Source organism: Orycteropus afer, unplaced genomic scaffold (assembly GCF_000298275.1).
Source record: "Orycteropus afer afer isolate SDZICR_OR568_19922 unplaced genomic scaffold, OryAfe1.0 scaffold00172, whole genome shotgun sequence".
Lineage (NCBI taxonomy): Eukaryota > Metazoa > Chordata > Mammalia > Tubulidentata > Orycteropodidae > Orycteropus > Orycteropus afer.
Window position 1 is genome coordinate 2496108 of NW_006921759.1, and position 18504 is coordinate 2514611.

General features: G+C 37.8%; 1 protein-coding gene across 1 annotated transcript in view; it reads left to right on the forward strand.

The window, feature by feature from the left end:
- Positions 1–18168, forward strand: part of LIN54 (lin-54 DREAM MuvB core complex component) — a 108157-nt gene extending 89989 nt beyond the window's left edge. The window contains exons 5-12 of the mRNA XM_007946811.2: positions 1542–1615; positions 1771–1968; positions 3322–3413; positions 5757–5828; positions 6995–7097; positions 7263–7400; positions 11882–12084; positions 17967–18168. Coding sequence (XP_007945002.1) covers positions 1542–1615; positions 1771–1968; positions 3322–3413; positions 5757–5828; positions 6995–7097; positions 7263–7400; positions 11882–12084; positions 17967–18168 — 1082 coding nt within the window. The remainder of the gene's footprint in view (positions 1–1541; positions 1616–1770; positions 1969–3321; positions 3414–5756; positions 5829–6994; positions 7098–7262; positions 7401–11881; positions 12085–17966) is intronic.
- Positions 18169–18504: the final 336 nt, after the last annotated feature.

Below are 18504 nucleotides of genomic sequence, written 5' to 3' on the forward strand. Positions count from 1 at the left end.
TAGAATTCTCCAGTGAAACCGTCTGGGCCAGGACTTTTTTTAGTTGGTAATTTTTTGATGACCTGTTCAATTTCTTCTTTTGTGATGGTAGGCCCTCATTTTTTGCCCAAACCAATACTGTAGTCCTTTTTTGACTTGTCTTGTTTCTTGAAATACCATTCTCTTGTACACACTGCTGCCAAATACAGCCTGTTTGTGTGCTGTTCTAGTAATATATCTGTACTTAAAAACCTTCAGAAACTTCTCATTGTCTACTGAATTGAAAATACAGTTTTCTAACCTAACATTCAAGGTCCTCAACAAAACGACTACAATATGCCTTTTTGCTTATGTTTGCCTACTTTAACCCTACTTTTTTTCCAGCCAAACTAGTCTGTTCAGCATTTTGGGAATCTATCTTGTGGCTTCTCTGCATTAAGCCTCCACATTTTATGCTTCTGTCTCCGCCTGCAATGTCCTCCTCCATGTGGGTGCCTTCTCTTCAGCCAGCTCATTTATCAAGACCACGTCCTCCATGTACTCTTTCCAGATTCCCATTCTCTAGGCCTCTCAGGTGTATGTCCTCTCTTCTCTGGATGCCCTCAGCACTTTGTTTACCTTCTTTAATGGTATTTGTCTTATTTGGGTACTTGCCTTTTCTACCATACTAGATTGTAATCTGAGGGCAGATGTTTTATACTTAAGTTCACTGGAACAACAGTGCAACAACAATGCCAACTAGCATTCATTGAACACTTTGTATTTGCTTGGCATTGCTTTAATCAGTTTTCACAAATTAATTTATGTACCTATAAGATAAATGCTATTATCATCCCCAGACTGTCGGTGGGGAAATAGGTAAAGAGAGTTTAAGTAGAAAGTGACAGAACTGGAATTTGAATCCCCAGGGCTTAAGACTTCAGAGCCCATATTCCTAACCTGCTGCCTTTTTGGAGGTTCTGTAAATACTGAATTATATAATATTTATATAAATTTATACATATTATTATTTTTTGTTTATGTGCCATGAGGTGGAGCCACAAATTATTATTATACAAGAATAATTTTTTTTTCTGGTTTAAATAGAGACACAGAAGTTAAAAATAGTATATGATGATGCTGATACTCAGATTCATGAATGGCAGTCCTTATATTTATACAACATTCCATTTGGCTGGATTTAATAGTGAATGTATAAGTTGTCTGAAATACCTTCAATGGTATGTCCTGACAAATACTCCCTCATAAAGTAGATAGATTATAGCTACCTTAGATTTAAGTTCTCTGTTATATAGATTGGGAGTCTGGTTATATAGATTAAGGAATTTTGAAAGGTAACTATCCTGAATGAATACTACTCAAAATAGAAAATGAATGTAATTCTTTAAGCTCTTTTATGGATAACTTGGGAGAGCTAAAGTATTCTTACATGTTTTAAACACTGTCTTCTGTAAATATTGTATTTACTTATTAGCTAACCAGATGAATAAACTACTTCATTTCTGGTGGTTTCATAAGGATTATAACTTCATAGAAATTTGAATTTTTTTTTCTTTTTAAAGCAAAGCCAGTGGTTGTTAATGCAGCCCCAGTACGGATGTCAGTTCCAATTGTCCCAGCACAAACTGTCAAACAAGTGAGTATCACACACCTCCTTTTCTCAGTCTCTCTCAAGAAGACAATTTACTTTTAAAAACTGAAAGTTCAGATTTAAGGACAAGAGATTAATACTGAAATGAGTAGTTGTAAAATTTATTTCTGTACTCACTGATACATTTCTCTTCTTTTTAGGTTGTTCCAAAACCAATCAATCCAACATCACAGATAGTTACTACTAGCCAGCCTCAGCAACGGCTTATCATGCCTGCCACACCACTGCCACAAATCCAGCCAAACCTCACTAACCTTCCACCAGGCACTGTCCTGGCACCAGCCCCAGGAACTGGAAATGTAGGCTATGCAGTACTTCCAGCTCAGTATGTTACTCAGGTATGTTGAAAAAAATTAAGTCATTCCATTTCAAAAAGGATAAATAAGTCCAAAAATCTTTTAAAAACATAAAAAAGAAAAAAGAAAACAAACCAAACAATTTGCTGTCGAATTGATTCTGACTTATGGAGACCCCATGTGTTGAAAAGTAAATTGTGTTCTGCAGGGGTTTTTGAAGCTACCCTTTAGAAGCAGCTTTGGGTGGGTTTGACATACCAGTCTTTTAGCTAGTAGTTGAGAGCTTAGCCATTTACGCCTCTCAGATATCCTCAGCTCTCTTGTCTTAACATATTCTGTAACTACTCACAAGAATCATCTAACTCAGTATTAAAATGGCTCTTTCCAAGATCTTGAAAAGCTACCAAAAACATCTATGTATATCTCAGCATTTAGAAATGCACAGCACAAGTCAGATAAGTCAATTTGGAGTGATAGCATCTTGATGAGAGGGGCAAGATTATTTAGATTTAAGAGAAAATACATTGAAGTTAAAATCAGCAGACTCCAAGTGAAGTTGGAAAAGACTGTGACTATCATAAATCTCTCCCTCACACATGAACGTGCTGCCACTGATATGCTCTTGGAAAATAGGCTGTGACGCATTTCCGTGTCAGATAACTTCACTGATCCGTCCAGAGAGTCTCATGCTCCTCTCTAGAGTCAAAGCCATGTATTAGCCAATAGGCTGGCTTGAGCTGGAGAGTGCTGCTCTGAGGAAACAGCAGTTTTCTTTGTTATGTAAAGATTCAGCATATCAGCACTATGTTATAAGCAGTTGCATTGATCATCTAAGGTTATAAGAGAGGGAAACAAACCATTTGTATATTTCAGTGATATATACTTTTGGATATGTTATAGGGCTACTGATAAAAAATTAAAGTTTACTGTTTTTACCATTAACATCTCTTTTCTTATGCTTAAAAATTAGCATAAAATAGAAAATTAGTACACATGTAACTTCTCATTTTTTATGATTTGCAATGTGACGAATAATCAGTATAGTACCTATTTTATTTGTAAGTAGACACCATGCATTTTTCCATTTAATGAAAATTATCGTAATACTTTGAGGCCATGCAACTAAATTTTCCTAAATTCTGACATGTTAATTCTTCTATGAAGTGATTTATTAAATATTTGAATCATGTAGTACTTTATAATGTTCACATTTCTTTTCAGCTTTGTTATTTATTTGGGTCTTTAAAAGAGCTCTCTGAAATTGTGTGTTTATATGAAATTCCCCATTCTGTTTTCCCTATTTTAGTAGATGAATTTGTGCTTTTATTGACCATCGTATCTGAGAGTTATACATTTTTGCAAGTATGGTCTAAAATTGCCTTTCTTTACATGTAGCTACAGCAGTCTTCATATGTATCTATAGCGAGCAACTCTAACTTTACTGGAACACCTGGTATCCAGACCCAGGCAAGGCTTCCATTCAATGGGTGAGTAGTTTGAAAACATGTAAATTGAGTTGTTATATTAGCTTAATTGCAACATAAAATACACATTTCAAAATACATCCTCTTTGAGAATTTGTTTTTTATTCCCTCAGATACATGTGAACAGGCCTGTAAAGTACTTTCTGTTTTGAAATACTAAAGACTTACAGAAAAGTTACAGGAATAATCAAAGAACTCCCAAGTAACCTTTGCACACATTCACCAATTTTGCCATATTTGTTTTATTATTTTTGAGAGAGTGAGTCCTGGTTTGTTTGTTTTTTTTTACATTTTATTGTGGTTTGGGTGAAAGTTTACAGAGCAACTTAGTTTCCTATTTGACAGTTTATATACATTTTATTTTGTGACATTAGTTACAGTCTCTTCAATGTAACAGCACTCTTCGCACTGCTGTTCCCCATTTCCATTACCTTCTTACCCCTTCCTGCCTGTGAACTTTGTGTTTGGGCAAGTGCTGCCCTTTTGGTCTCATGTGGTTGATTGTTCTGAGAGCATGTTCCTCATTATTGTTCATTTGATAGGCTTGTCTATTGTTTAGCTGAAAAGTGATCTTGAGGAGTGGGGTCAGTTCCAGGTTTGAAGGATATCTAAGGACTATAGTCTTATTGGTCTCTATCAGACCAGTAAGTCTGGTCTTTTTTATGATTTTGAATTTTATTCTACATTTTTCTGTCACTCAATCCAGAATCTTCTATTGTGATCCCTTCAGGGTGGTTGCCAGTGGTAGCTGGGTACCATCTAATGGTCTCAGGCTAGTGGAGGCTGTGGTTTGTGTTGTCCATTAGTCCTTTGAACTAATTGTTTCCTTGTCTCTTTGATTTTCTTCACTCTTCTTTGTTTAGGATGGGAAGAGACCAATAGTTGTATTTTAGATAATGGCTCACAAGCTTTTAAGACCCCAGTCATAATTTACCAAAGTAGGATAGAACATTGCCTTCATGTACTGTTAGGGTCCTAACCCCTTAAGCCCAGTGATTCAGTCCCTTAAGGTGTTTGGTCATGCCTAAGAACTTTGCATAACTTTGCGCCTATCTGTTCTACTATATACCTGGATGTAGATTTGCAGCACATACAAATATGTATATAGAAATATCCTCTAGCAAACCTATATATGCTTACATACCTACCTTTGTATCTACTCATAAATTATTGTGATTACTGTTATTGCAGGATTGTGTATGTCATGGTATTTACCATTGTTGGCTTTTACTCTTGCATATAATTGTCAGTGTCTTCCTTTGCCTTGGTCACTTTGTACTGACTTCACCCGTATTATGTATTGCCTTTCCTTTCACCTGAAGGAGCTCTTGTAGTGTAGTGCCTAAGGCACTTGACTGCTAACCAGAAAGGTTGCCAGTTCAAAACCCACCAGCCATCCTTGAAAGGAAGGTTGGGCAGTCTACTTCCATAGTGATACTGCCTCGGAAACCCAAGGAGGGGTTGCTATGAGTCAGGTCTGACTCGATGGTACATAACAACAACAGTATCTACTTACTGATTTTTCCCTCCTTCTCCCTGTCACCCCTGTAACCATCAAAGAATGTTTCTTTCTGTGCATAAACCTTTCCTTGACTTTAAAATAGTGGTCTCATACAATATTTGTGCTAGTTTGATTGACTATTTCACTCAGCATGATCTCCTTCAGGTTCATTCATATTGTGAGATGTTTCAAGGATTCATCATTGTTCTTTCACATTTTGTAGTATTCCATTTTATGTGTCTGTGTACCATAGATTGTTATCCATTCTTACATTGATGTGCACTTAGGCTGTTTCCATCTTTATGCTGTTGGAATAATGCTATGATGCACATGGCTATGCATATTTCTATTCATGTCTGAATAGTTTTTTTTAATGATATTAATTCCTTTTTAAATTATGTTAGATCCTTGCTTTTTGTTTGTTATTTTTTTTCTGTCTCTGCAATATCAGCTTAGAATCAGTACTTAGTTAATTACACAGAATTAGCTTAGCCCCACTTGTCAAATTCTTCTCTCATACACCCCTCTCTCCTTACTACTTTTTATAATTGGATTCCAAGAGCTTTGAATAAATTTCATTTGTTCTCTAAAAATGAAGATTATTTGTAGCGCATTCTTTAGCAGGTATTCTTCATTCTTCTCATTATATATCTTGGCTCTCTACTTTTTTCATGTTACAACTTGCCTTTGTGCTTCGTGTGAATGGAACAACATAGCAAACTTTTACTAGAGATATATTTTTTAAGCTTTATTTTGTGAGAAATTTACAGATTTGGAGACTTTTCTATTTTAAATGTTTAACTTTAATTGATTAAAATGTGTATCTTTTATGTGTGTCTGTATAGCATAATCCCTTCGGAGTCTGCCAGTCGGCCCAGAAAGCCCTGCAATTGTACAAAGTCGCTGTGTTTGAAATTGTAAGTGTTTTGCTACTGTTTGCTCATTTAATATAACTGGAAATGCTTTTAAAAGCAAATAGGATTAACTGAAAAAATTAAAAGATAATTTTAAATTAAATTAAAAGTATTTTAAATACCAGTATAAGTAAATATTTGCATATATATGGCAGTGTGAAAATACTCTTTCATTCATTCATTCAGAAATAATTTTAGAGTCTTCACTATACATAACTCATTGGATTAGGGATTAGGGATACAGTAGTATGAGACAGACATAATCTTTGCCTTTAATAATAATATTATATTTTATCTTATTTATGATCCTTGTGTGTGGCCTCCTAAGTGAAGTGATGGATGCTCTGAATAGTTTTAAAAATTGTCAAATGATTAGTTTGCCTGTTAGTACTGAACTAAGAGATTTGACATGAAAAAGTTAAATGAGAAGGGGGGTTAGAATCTAAAGAAGCACTGTTGTAGTTTAAGTGAACAGGTTTTACTAGTAGAATAGAGCTAGTGGGTTTTTTTCTTTTTAATAATTTAATTTGTGGACACATAAAATCACTAGAGCTCTTATGTTGACACTAGTTGAACAAGTTTATAGGGTAAAATTCTAGAAGCTAGTGACTTAAATTTTGAGCCTTAATATGTGGTTGACAGTATAGTGTTAACTAGGTGGCTCTCAGTATATTTCTAAAATGTTTTACCATATATGTAATGCTACTGGGAGCTCTTGTGGTGTAGTGCTTAAGGCATGTGACTGCCAACCAGAAGACTGATGGTTCAAACCCACCAGCTACTCCTCAGAAGGAAGGTTGGGCAATCTACTTCCATAGAGATACCACCTTGGAAACCCAAGGAGGGATCGCTATAAGTCAAGTCGAATTGACTTGACAGCAGTGACTTTTAGGAGCTCTGGTGGTGTAGTGACAAAGACATTTGACTGCTAACCAGAAGGCTGGTGGTTCAAACCTACCAGCCAGTCCTCAGAAGGAAGACTGGGCAATCTACTTCTGTGGAGATACCACCTTGGAAACTCAAGGAGGGGTCACTATGAGTCAGAGACAACTCAACGGCAGTGAGGTGTTTTTTTTTTTTTTTTTTGGTTTTTAATGTTATTAAATCAGTTTCTAGGTTTAATTGTGCTGTTTGCTACTCTCTACTTTATACTGATTTTTATATTCCAGATATTGTGATTGCTTTGCAAATGGTGAATTTTGCAACAACTGCAATTGTACTAATTGTTATAACAATTTGGAACATGAAAATGAAAGGCAAAAAGCAATAAAGGTGATTATTTTTTATTTAATTTTATTCAACTGGCAAATTTTTCTAACTTCACTTGTCTTTTGCAGTGCTTAATTGTTTTGCTTAAAATAATTTAATGTCCTTTGCAGTGCTTAAATTTCATGTTCTGTGCTTTAACTTCCATTGGTATTTGATCTATTTTGATAGGCATGTCTTGACAGAAATCCAGAAGCCTTTAAGCCTAAAATAGGCAAAGGAAAGGAAGGAGAATCAGATCGACGTCACAGTAAAGGATGTAATTGCAAACGATCAGGATGTCTTAAAAACTACTGTGAATGCTATGAGGTGAGATGCTTGTGAGGGAGAATAATCTAACCATCTTTTGAAAATAACTTTAGCGCAGGCCTACCTATATAAATATACTTGAAAACTAGGGCACTGCTTTGCAGTTTGAAAATATGCATCATCTGACTCAAGGTCCTTGTTTGGAAAAGGCCTTCTGGCTTCCCAAGCAGAGCATCAGAGGATCAGTGCCTTGGTCTTGTTATTACAACTTGAGGTCTTATTAGCTGATTTATCAGCTCATAACTTCTTGGTCATTATACCTGGAAATATGCATATTGGAGCATATGTTTGTTGATTTTTGGTAAAAAATAATAATAATACTCATCAAAGTGGACTGAAAACTGTAGCAACTAAGTTCTCAACTGAGGAGGCAGTACTACCCAATTTCCTCTGTAGGCTTTCTGAAAATATATACAGATATAAAATAGCTTGCATTCCAGGAAGCAGTCCTGTAAGTTAAGGGTTACCTTGCTTGGCATACTTGAGGAACACTTGGTCTGTGGAAAACCAAATTATGTTAAGAAGGTTACTTTGAGAGCATAAAAATAGAAAAGGACTCTTCTTCTTCTGCCCTTCCTCAGTGCAGGTGCCCTTTCACCTCCTTAATAAAATCTCCTGTTGGGTAAAAAAAAAAAAAAAATAGAAAAGGAATGAGGAATATAGCTGGATGTGATTTTTGTCCACTGTGGGGTGATTGTGTCTGTTTTCACTGTTTTACTATAATATTCAACTGGTCATTTATATTTATGGGTCAGGGCATCTTCCTTGGAAAATGCAGTTGAAATTCCACTTTGACAGATACCATGTAAATCATCCCCATTTTGCTTCATGTCAAATATCATATAATTTATTATTTTTATTTTCAAAGCTTAAATACAGCAATCTAGGATGTGTGTTATTATGATTATTATGGTAACCTGAGGTTACCATAATAGTTTCTTGGTATGCCTGAAACTCTTTACTGACAGTCTTTTGGGTTGAGTTTTTCCTGTAGGTTGACTCTTATCATCTGTTATATTTTCATTCATTCATTTTCTTCTCCTTCTTTCAAATTTCATTCTCAGAGGGAGACCTTATTTTTAGTTTTGGCAGAAGGCCTAGCTATGCAGCTGGTAAAGTAACCCCAAGAAGGGCTGCACACACCTCCCTGGTAAGGAACATACATACCTGCAGTTCGATGCTGTCTCCCATACAACATGTACCATATTAAAACTTTTGTCTACTAGATTTTCTGTAGGAGCTCTGGTAGCGTAGTGCTAACCAGAAGGCTGGTGGTTCAAACCCACAAGCCACTCTTCGGAAGGAAGGTCAGGCAATCTACTTCTGTAGTGATACCACCTCGGAAACCCAAGGAGGGGTCGCTATGAGTCAGGTCTGACTTGACGGCGAATAACAACAACAACAACAACGAGATTTTCTGTATAATGACTTTTTCCTTAAAAAAAATTTAAAAGTAAAAGTCTCTGAAGAAGTAAAGAAATACAGTGAAGTAACACCTTGTTAGTTCTAATGTATATGTGAATATTGCATATAATCCAGATTATTTTTGAAAATCTCTTTAATAATATCTCATGATCCAACAAGCCAATATTGGGATTTTTATCCACTATTGGAATAGATGACTGTTTCTTCTATTTGAACACCAGATTAAATAGTTGGCTTGTGTTCATAGGATATATCATCCAAAAGTTGTCATGAATATATAAAAATTAATCTGTAGACAAAACTTTTTATTTTGTAAACTATCAAACCAAGTCCATAAAAAGAGAAACTGAGTCAGAAGAACAAAGTTGCTCTTTAATGTACACGACATTGAATACTCAGTCTGTGCAAGGCATATGAAATCCAAACATACATGAAATAAGCATTTGGTTGAACTGGTTAACAAACCTATCAATTAACAGAAATAGAAAAGACAGGTTGAAAAAGTGCTAGATGAGAGAAATCTGCCTGATCTATTTTAAGAAAGTCTTGGACATTCAAAGCATACACAGTGTGTTATTTGTCATGAATCAAGAAATGGAAAAATCTAGCATACACTAAAGTTGGAATCCCTGGGTGGTGCAAATAGTTAAGCACTTGACTCCAGTAGCCAAATGATTGGCGGTTGGTACTCACCCAGAAGGGCTTCTCAAGACAGGCCTGGCAGTCTGCTTCTGAAAGGTCACAGCCTTGAAGATCTATGGAGCATTTCTACTCTGCATCCATATGGTCAACATGAGTTGAGATGACAGTCAGCAACTAGCAACAACGTGACGTAAAAACCAGTTGCAGTCAACTTTATTTCGACTTCTGGTAACCCCGTGCCTGTCAGAGTAAACTGTATTTTTGGAAGTAGGTTATCAGGCCTTTCTTCTGAGGTGTGTCAGGGTGATCTCAAACCTCTAACTTTTCTGTTAATGAACCCAGATCTCTTGTGTGGGAGGTGGGAATTCTACCATTGAAACATCACTGCCCTCTTGCACTGAGACTAACCCATTGCCATGGAGTCTATTTCAACTCATAGTGACTCTGTAGAGAAAGAGTAGAACTGTTCCATAGGGGTTCCAAGGTTATAATCTTTATGGAAGCCAACTGTCACATCTTTCTCCCATGGGCAGCTGGTGGATTTGAACGTCTGACCTTTCCATTAGCAGCCGAGTACTTAATCACTGTGCCATTAGAGCACCTACCCAGAGACTAGCAGTGGCAAATTGACTCATGTCATAGAGCAACATCATGGAATCGGCTTAAGTAAAAGCCAAGCGGGTTTATTGAGGGATAGATATGCCCCAGACTGGGAAGATGTCCAAAATCACAGAGTGAAGATGGCCGCTGTGCCAGACAGTGAGGGAAAATTTGTTTTTGTGCAGTTAGAGCAGGAACTAAAAAGTTACACAATCATAGTTGGCTAAAAGACAATCAAGGGAGACAAAAGTGGGGTATCTAAAACAGGAATTTAGCAGGGATAGGTGGATAACACATAAATGGAATTGCATGATTGGTTAAGGTTGTATAAGTACCCTTTAATTTATTATAGGATGGTCACAGGACAGTGGCAGGACAGGGTTTTTCTGGTAACCTGTTTAGCAAAATTTCTTCCTCAGTCATACCTGTTTCTGGGGATCCATTGCAAAGATTTATGGTTAATTCTATCCATCAAGACCCTTTGGTTATAAGCCATCACATCTTGCATCTGTTTGAACATAGTGAAAAGACTCTCTGGGAATAGACTGTGATATTCTGCACCTGCCAGACCTCAGAGCAAAAGAATGTCTCCTTTTCGGTATATGGTCATCATCGAGATTAGAGGAACTGCTGTTAGAAAAGGCAGCTTTAAAATGCAACATGGATTTTAGACATGTACCCTTTGACCAGTTAGCACAATTCTAAAATCTATCCCATAGAAATAAAAGCACTAATATATACAAAAAATAAGCCTTGGTGGCCCAGTGGTTAAGCATTCAGCTGTTAACTGAATTGTTAGTGGTTCAAACCTGCTAGCCACTCTGAGGGAGAAAGCTGTGGCAGTGTGCTTCCATAAAGATTACAGCCTTGGAAACCCTGTGGGGCAGTTCTGCTCTATCCTGTAGGGTTTCTTTGAGTCAGAGTCCACTCAATGGCAGTGCAGTAACATATATATAAATTCTTTTTAGGCAAAAAAAATAATTTTGGAACCCAAGAACCAGCAACATTGAATGCCCATCAATAGGGAAATGAATGCCTCCAAAAATAAAGCCCATTCATAACAGGAATTAATACCCAGCCATTAAATAGAATGAATTCAGGCTATGCCAGACAGCTTGGAGGGATTCCAAGAGATATTGTAGTGTGAGAAAAGCAAGGTACAGAAAAGTGGATATATTATGATCTCATTTTTGTAAAACAAACCTACAAAAAAGAGTTTTGTATTTATGAGGCAGTGTATTGTATATATATATGTCTGTTTTTTATATAAATATTTCACATTATTACATGAAAGGAAACAATGGTTTAATATGGAGTATTGAAGGGAGTGGGGAATCTAGGAGAGGAAGTACAGAAAGGGAGTTAACAATAATAAAAATAGCATTTATGAAATCCTTTAATGTGAAATTGTGTGTGATTGCATAAATGGAGGTCAGCAACGTGCTAATGCAGGTTTGAGTTGAGGTTGTGAGATTCTTGATGACCCTTATTTTAAAATATTTTTATGTATCATTCATGTTCTTTGTAAAGAACATTGTTATTTACATCAGGAGGGAAATTTATATTCATAGTGGGGGAAAGTTGACATGGAATGTCCCAAACACAGACATTGGACAGCCACTCTCAGACTCAAGACTATCTGAATTAGCTACATGAGCAGTTAGCCTATATTGTGTTTGTAGCAAGAGGAATTTCCATCTATCTTATGTCAAGTGACAAGATAATTCTATTATCTATTGATTCGATGGTAGAACCTACTTGTAATAATGTTTTTTGGTTTTGATTTGAAAAACTTTTCTTTGTCAATCTTTTAGGCAAAGATAATGTGTTCCTCAATATGCAAATGTATTGGTTGTAAGAATTTTGAAGAAAGCCCAGAAAGAAAGACTTTGATGCACTTGGCAGACGCAGCCGAAGTCAGGGTCCAACAACAAACAGCAGCAAAGACTAAGCTATCCTCTCAAATTTCAGACCTGCTCACAAGGCCGACCCCAGCTTTGAACAGTGGAGGCGGGAAGTAAGTCAATATTTTAACCTATTTTTAATAGTATGGTGTGAATGTTTATTTTTTTGTAACATTATTTCTTATCTTGCCAAAGTAGAATTCACACTATGGTTGATGCAAACCTGACTTTGACATTTTTTTTTCCATCTTTAGTTACTTGTTATAAAAGAATTTAAAGCAACACCATTGTCAGATACATTGCACAGTTCTCAAATGCAGTTAATACTTTTTAGTTCACATTTTAAGCTTAATTTAATTGGATCTGTCCCTACTAAGATGAAGTAAAGGAATCTAATGAACCCTCAAGAAAATTGAATTTTTTGTACCTCTTACTGGTATTGTGTTAGGAGACAAAAGACTAGGTTCAGACACCTAGTCTACCTGGCTACATGGAAGTCAGGGCATAACTGATGACCATGTGGCCATGAGTCATGGCCACTAGGTGGCTACAGGACCTTTTTATTTTACAGAGACCGTTTTATTAAGTCTTAGGACAATCACCAAGGATGAGGGAAACCATCAGCATGTACATAGTCCACAAAAAACCAAACTCGCTGCTGTTGAATCGATTTCAACTTATAGCGACCCCTCCTTGGGTTTCTGAGGTGGTGTCACCACAGAAGTAGATTGCCCAACCTTCCTTCTGAGGAGTGGCTAGTGGGTTTGAACCACTAGCCTTTACAGAAGCCAAGTGGAGTGCACTGAATCACAGTCATGGTATTCATTATATTTGACAGACCAAAAACGAAAACCAAACTCACTGCCATAGAGTCGATTCCAACTCATAGCAACCCCCATTGGGTTTCCAAGGTAGTAAATCTTCATGGAAGTAGACTGCCCACTCTTCTTCCTGCAGAGTGGCTGTTGGATTTGCAATCAAATGCCTTAGGTACTAAGCCACCAGAGCTCCTTATATTTGATGGAGTATAAAGGAAATCATCACCAGATCATGATTGGTGGCAGGTCCGTTAATCACTGTTGCAGGCGGGGCTTTAGAAACAGGGAAAGGACCATGGTTGGGATATGTACACAACTGAAGATTAAAAAGAGTTACAGGAATGGTTCTCAGGTTTGACCACCTGGCTGCAGGGAGGTCAGGGTATGAATGATGACCATGTGGCCCTGAGTCATCTGCTAGGTGGCTGCAAGGCAAAATCAGGACCTCACCCTTTAAATTAGATAACATGGCTGTTTTCAATAAATCCTTAAGGACATTCCCAGGTAAATTCCCTAGTTTTTTGTGTGAACATAATCCACTTTAAACTACATTCTTCCTGCGAGCAGATGACCCCTCCCTGGGTTTGTCCTAGACTTGTCTAAGCATAGCTGCCACATTGCTGATTTAATGATCAGAAAGAACTCAAATGAAGTTAGGGCTCTGCTGTAGACTGCCCGCAGCCTTCCACGAACCAAGTGGGTTATAATTAAGCTCTAATACAGTAGTAAAGAAAGAATTGGCCAGGGAAAACCTTATGAATAGCAAAGAAACACTGTTTGGTACATTACTGTGCAACTTTAGGAATAGTCCGTTTAGGCTAAAAGGCTCGCAAAATAGGACTGGGAAAGAGCTGCAACATCTGAGTAAACCCAGCCTTACTCATGGAAAAGAGAAAGCTTTCGAGACCTTCATTTGCTGATGTGGCACCACTCAAATTGAAGAGAAACAGCCGCAGACATCCATTAATCATCGGAACATGGAATGTATGAAGTACGAATCTAGGAAAATTGGAGGTTCTCAAAAAGGAAATGGAACGCATAAAGATTGATATCCTCGGCATTAGTGAGCTGAAATGGACTGGTTTTGGCCATTTTGAATCAGACAACCATATGATCTACTATGCCGGGAATGACAGTTTGAAAAGGAATGGCGTGACATTCATCCTCACAAAGCATGTTTCAAGATCTATCCTGAAGTACAATGCTGTCAGTGATAGGATAATATCCATACGCCTACAAGGAAGACCCGTTAATATGACTGTTACTCAAATTTATGCCCCAACCACCAAAGCCACAGAGGAGGAAATTGAAGAATTTTATCAGCTTCTACAGTCTGAAATTGACCAAACATGCAATCAGGATGTGTTAATTATCACTGGTGACTGGAATGCCAAAGTTGGAAACCAAGAAGAATCACCGGTAGTTGGAAAATTTGGCCTTGGTGACAGAAATAATGCTGGAACTGGTATGGTAGATTCAAAAATGTGCGTTGCTGTTGTTAAGTGCCGTCGAGTTGTTTCCGACTCATAGCGACCCATGCACAGCAGAACGAAACACTGCCTGATCCCGCGCCAGCCCCACAATCCCTGCTATACTTGAGCCCATCATTGCAGCCACCGTATCAATCCATCTCGTTGAAGGCCTCCCCCTCTTTTGTCGACCCTCCACCCTACCAAGCATGACATCCTTCTCCAGGGAATGGTCCCTTCTTACCACATGACCAAAATGCACTTTTATTAAGCTTTGGACAGGACAAAGACAAAACAAAGACAGTCATCCAGGATGAGGGAAGCCATCAGCATGTACACAGTACAGAGAGCTGAATGGAGTCCTCTGAGTCACAGCCAAGGGGCTAGTTATATATGATTGGAGGGGAAAAAGGGGGGGGGGATCTTCACAGAGTCATGATTGGGGGCAGATTGATTCATCACCATTGCAGGTGGGACTGACTACAGAAGTGAGGAAATACCCTGATTGGGAATTGAAGATAAAAAAAAGGGTTACAGGATTGGTTCTGGGCCTTGACTACCTGGTTAGGTGATGGTCTCATGCATGACCCTGCAGCTTGAGTCTTAGCTATAAAATGGCTGCCAAACAATACCAAGACCATAATCTCAATTTAAATTAGAAAAAGACATACTCAGGCAAGTTCCCTAGTTCTTTGTGTGAGCATAATCTACTTTCAACCACATTCCCCTGAAGGCAAACTGCCCCTCCCTGGAGGGGCAGGTTTATTCCTGGAACTTGCCTATGCATAGCCACAATGCTGGTTAAATAGTCAGAAAGAACCCAAATGGCATCTTAAACTTGTGTCAAGCCTCAAAATGGAGTTAGGGCTCCCACTGCAGACCATGGAAAATGGAGTTAGGGCTCCCACTGCAGACCATGGCCTTTCACAAACCAAGTGCTTTAGAATTTAAGCTGTAATACTGTCGGAATCAACTCAATGGCAGTGGGTTTGGTTTTGTTTTTGATAACATATTATATTATTGAAATCGCTTATTGTTACATCTTTCATTAGGCTTCTGAACGCTGGAGTAGGAAAAGCTTAAGCTTTTAAATCAGGCATACCTGCATTAAAATGCTGTCTGTGCTCCTTCCTCTCTCTGAGCCTGTTTTCTTACCAGGTGGCTATGAGAATTAAAGCATCTCCGTCCCGGTGTTTGGCAGTGCTTGATGCTACATAGTTTGCTGACTTGGACTTTTTAGAAAGTTTGTTCGAGGTTAATTTGAAGAATTATTAAATAGATAAGCTTTGTAAATGATCTATTATTTCAAAAAACCTAAGTTGAAATAGGTAGCTCTGGTAGCATAGTGCCTAAGGCACTTGACCGCTAACCAGAAGGCTGGCAGTTCAAACCCACCAGCCACTCCTCGGAAGGAAGATAGGGCAATCTACTTCCATAGTGATCCTGCCTCAGAAACCCAAGGAGGGGTCACTATGAGTCAGGTCCGATTTGACAGCACATAACAACAACGAAGTTGAAATGAGACCTGATGCTTTATAAAGTTGTGGCTTTATTTATACAAAATATTTGAGATATAACTTCTAAAGAACTCTTATAACTGGAGTATAATCAGCAAATCATCCTTGAATGAATTAAGGACTAATTAGGTAGCATCTTAAGAAAGGTTATGACAAGGGATTATTTCTGGTCATCTGTTTGTAACAATCTTTTAAGGTTGTTTAGTCTACTGTGAAGATAAAGATATTGCTACATTAAAATGTTTCCATTAATTTTTTACCGTGGAAGAATTATAAAGTGAAAAAGAACAAAAAATTATATACTATAATCAAAACTATATAGAAAAGATTATACCAGCTTGTTAACAAGCTGTATCCTTGAATGACAAAAGCCTTGATTTTTTTTCTTCCACTTTTCCATTAAACAAAACAAAAAACAGCCAAGACCACTGCCATTGAGTCAATTCCAGCTCATAGTGACCCTTTAGGATAGAGTAGAACTGCCCCTATAGGGTTTCCAAGGCTGTAAATCTTTATGGAAGTAGACTGCCTCATCTTTTTCCCACAGAGTAGCTGGTGGGTTCGAACTGCTTACCTTTTGGTTAGCAGCTGAATGCTTTAACCACTATACTACCAGAGATCTTCCCCTACCTTACTGCAGTTTCCAGATATTTTATAGTGAGCACTTTTCTATCAGTAACTGCTTACTTCCAAGTTGTTAAGTTAGTAGTTAGATTAGAGTGCCTGATTAAATCTGTTGAAGACTTTAAGGCTTGCCTTGGCTACAATATAGCAAGCCTCAGGATGGATTGCTCTAACTTAATACTCAATCGTTCTAGTGTTTATAAATGAAATCCTGTATGCTTCCCATAAGTGCTTTCCCTATTTCTGTTGCTACTGTTTGTGTGTGTGTGTATGTGTGTGTGTTTGATGGAACAATGCAAATGTTTGAGGTTTTTTGTTTTGTTTTGTTTTTTTACATTTTTGTATGTTTTTTACAAACAATATGTAGTAATATGATATGTGCTTTATTTTCAGTGTTGCCAAAGCAATAGCGCTTTACGTTCCCAGTATTATTCATTCATTCATTCAACAAATATTTATAGGTATCATCATGTGCCTGTTCTAGGCACAAGAGAAACAGTGAATAAAACAAAGACTGCACACATGGAGCTTCCATTCATGAATTGGGAGGACTTCAGTTACAGAAACTTTAGTCTATATGTATGCAAAAACGACAAGGAGGCCACATGTTCTGACCTCCTCTAACCCTACAAGAGGAAGACAGGATTACCAGCAGTAACCCAAGGCCTATTCCTGCCAGGCCAGACATGCTGCCTCCCCCCTCCAGCCCTTGCTCCAACTGTTCTCCCAAAGCACCCACCACCTCTCTCCTGGGTTCAGTAATTCACTGCAGTGGCCACACAGAACTCACGGATTACGGGGTTTATTAGGGAAGCACCAGGCTACAACTCAAGTTTAGGAAGAACACTCAGTCTCTCTCCCAGCCCACCGTCCCTCAGTCAACAGTCTCTCACAGTCTCTTTCCCAGCAGTGCTGGTCCTTCGGTGTCTCACTTAGCGATGCGTGTCTCTTGCGTCTCTTTCCCAGCAGCGCGTGTCTCTGTCAGGGGCGCATGTCTCTTTCAGCAGCACGTCTTCCTCCACCAGCAATCAGAGAGAGTTTTGCCTCTAGGAGGCCTCCTTTTGAGCCCGGCAGGGTGGTCAAATTAGCCAATCATAGCATCAGAACTCTAAGCACCTGAGAGAGAGTGGGCACCTCCCAGAACATTGTATTGTGCCACTCCCAACAGAAATACTCCAGGTGGACAACTTCAGCAATCAGGAGCTCCTCAGTTGCTCACAGCAAATCCCAACTTGGAGTTTACAAAGACTTATGGGTAGAAAAGCCACACAAAGTAATTTACTACACTGCAATGTAAAATCACCTCTTTTAGTTAACCAGATAGCCTTGATAGGTAATGACTCATGTTTTATGTAAAATGCTGCATTTCTTAATAAATATTTTTAAATGTGCTCAGTAATGAAACCAGATCTAACTTTATAAAGCTCTTTGTCAAATTGTCATATTGTGATGCTCAGAATACTGATGAGTAAGAAAATGTCAGTAGAAATTTCCAGATGAGTATCATCTCCACTTTTGTTGTAATTTGATCTTCTTTCTTTTTCTTTTCTCTCAAAAATCATTTCAGATTGCCATTTACGTTCGTAACCAAGGAAGTAGCTGAAGCCACGTGTAACTGCCTTCTCGCCCAGGCAGAACAGGCAGACAAGAAGGGAAAATCAAAGGCAGCAGCTGAACGGATGATACTTGAGGAATTTGGACGATGTTTGATGAGCGTCATCAACTCTGCAGGAAAAGCAAAAAGTGACCCTTGTGCCATGAATTGCTAACTTTTACAGAAAACACAGATGAATGGAACTGTACAGAAAATTTAAGGTGCAGAGACACTTGATTTTCTGGAAGATTAACAATTACTGTATTGTTAATTCTGTCCTTATTGTAAGAGACCTGGAATTATAATATTGAAAGAGAAGAAATTTTAAGTAAGGAATTAGTACATTTTAACTCTTATTTAACTCTGCTTAAGCCCCTTCTAAATTGAGTTTTTCCTTATTGTATTATAGAGATTTTTAATTTGCTTGGGTTTCCTGAGAATTAGATGTTCTATCATTCGATTCTATTGACATAAAACATTTATAAATTATTATGATATGATTTATAATGTA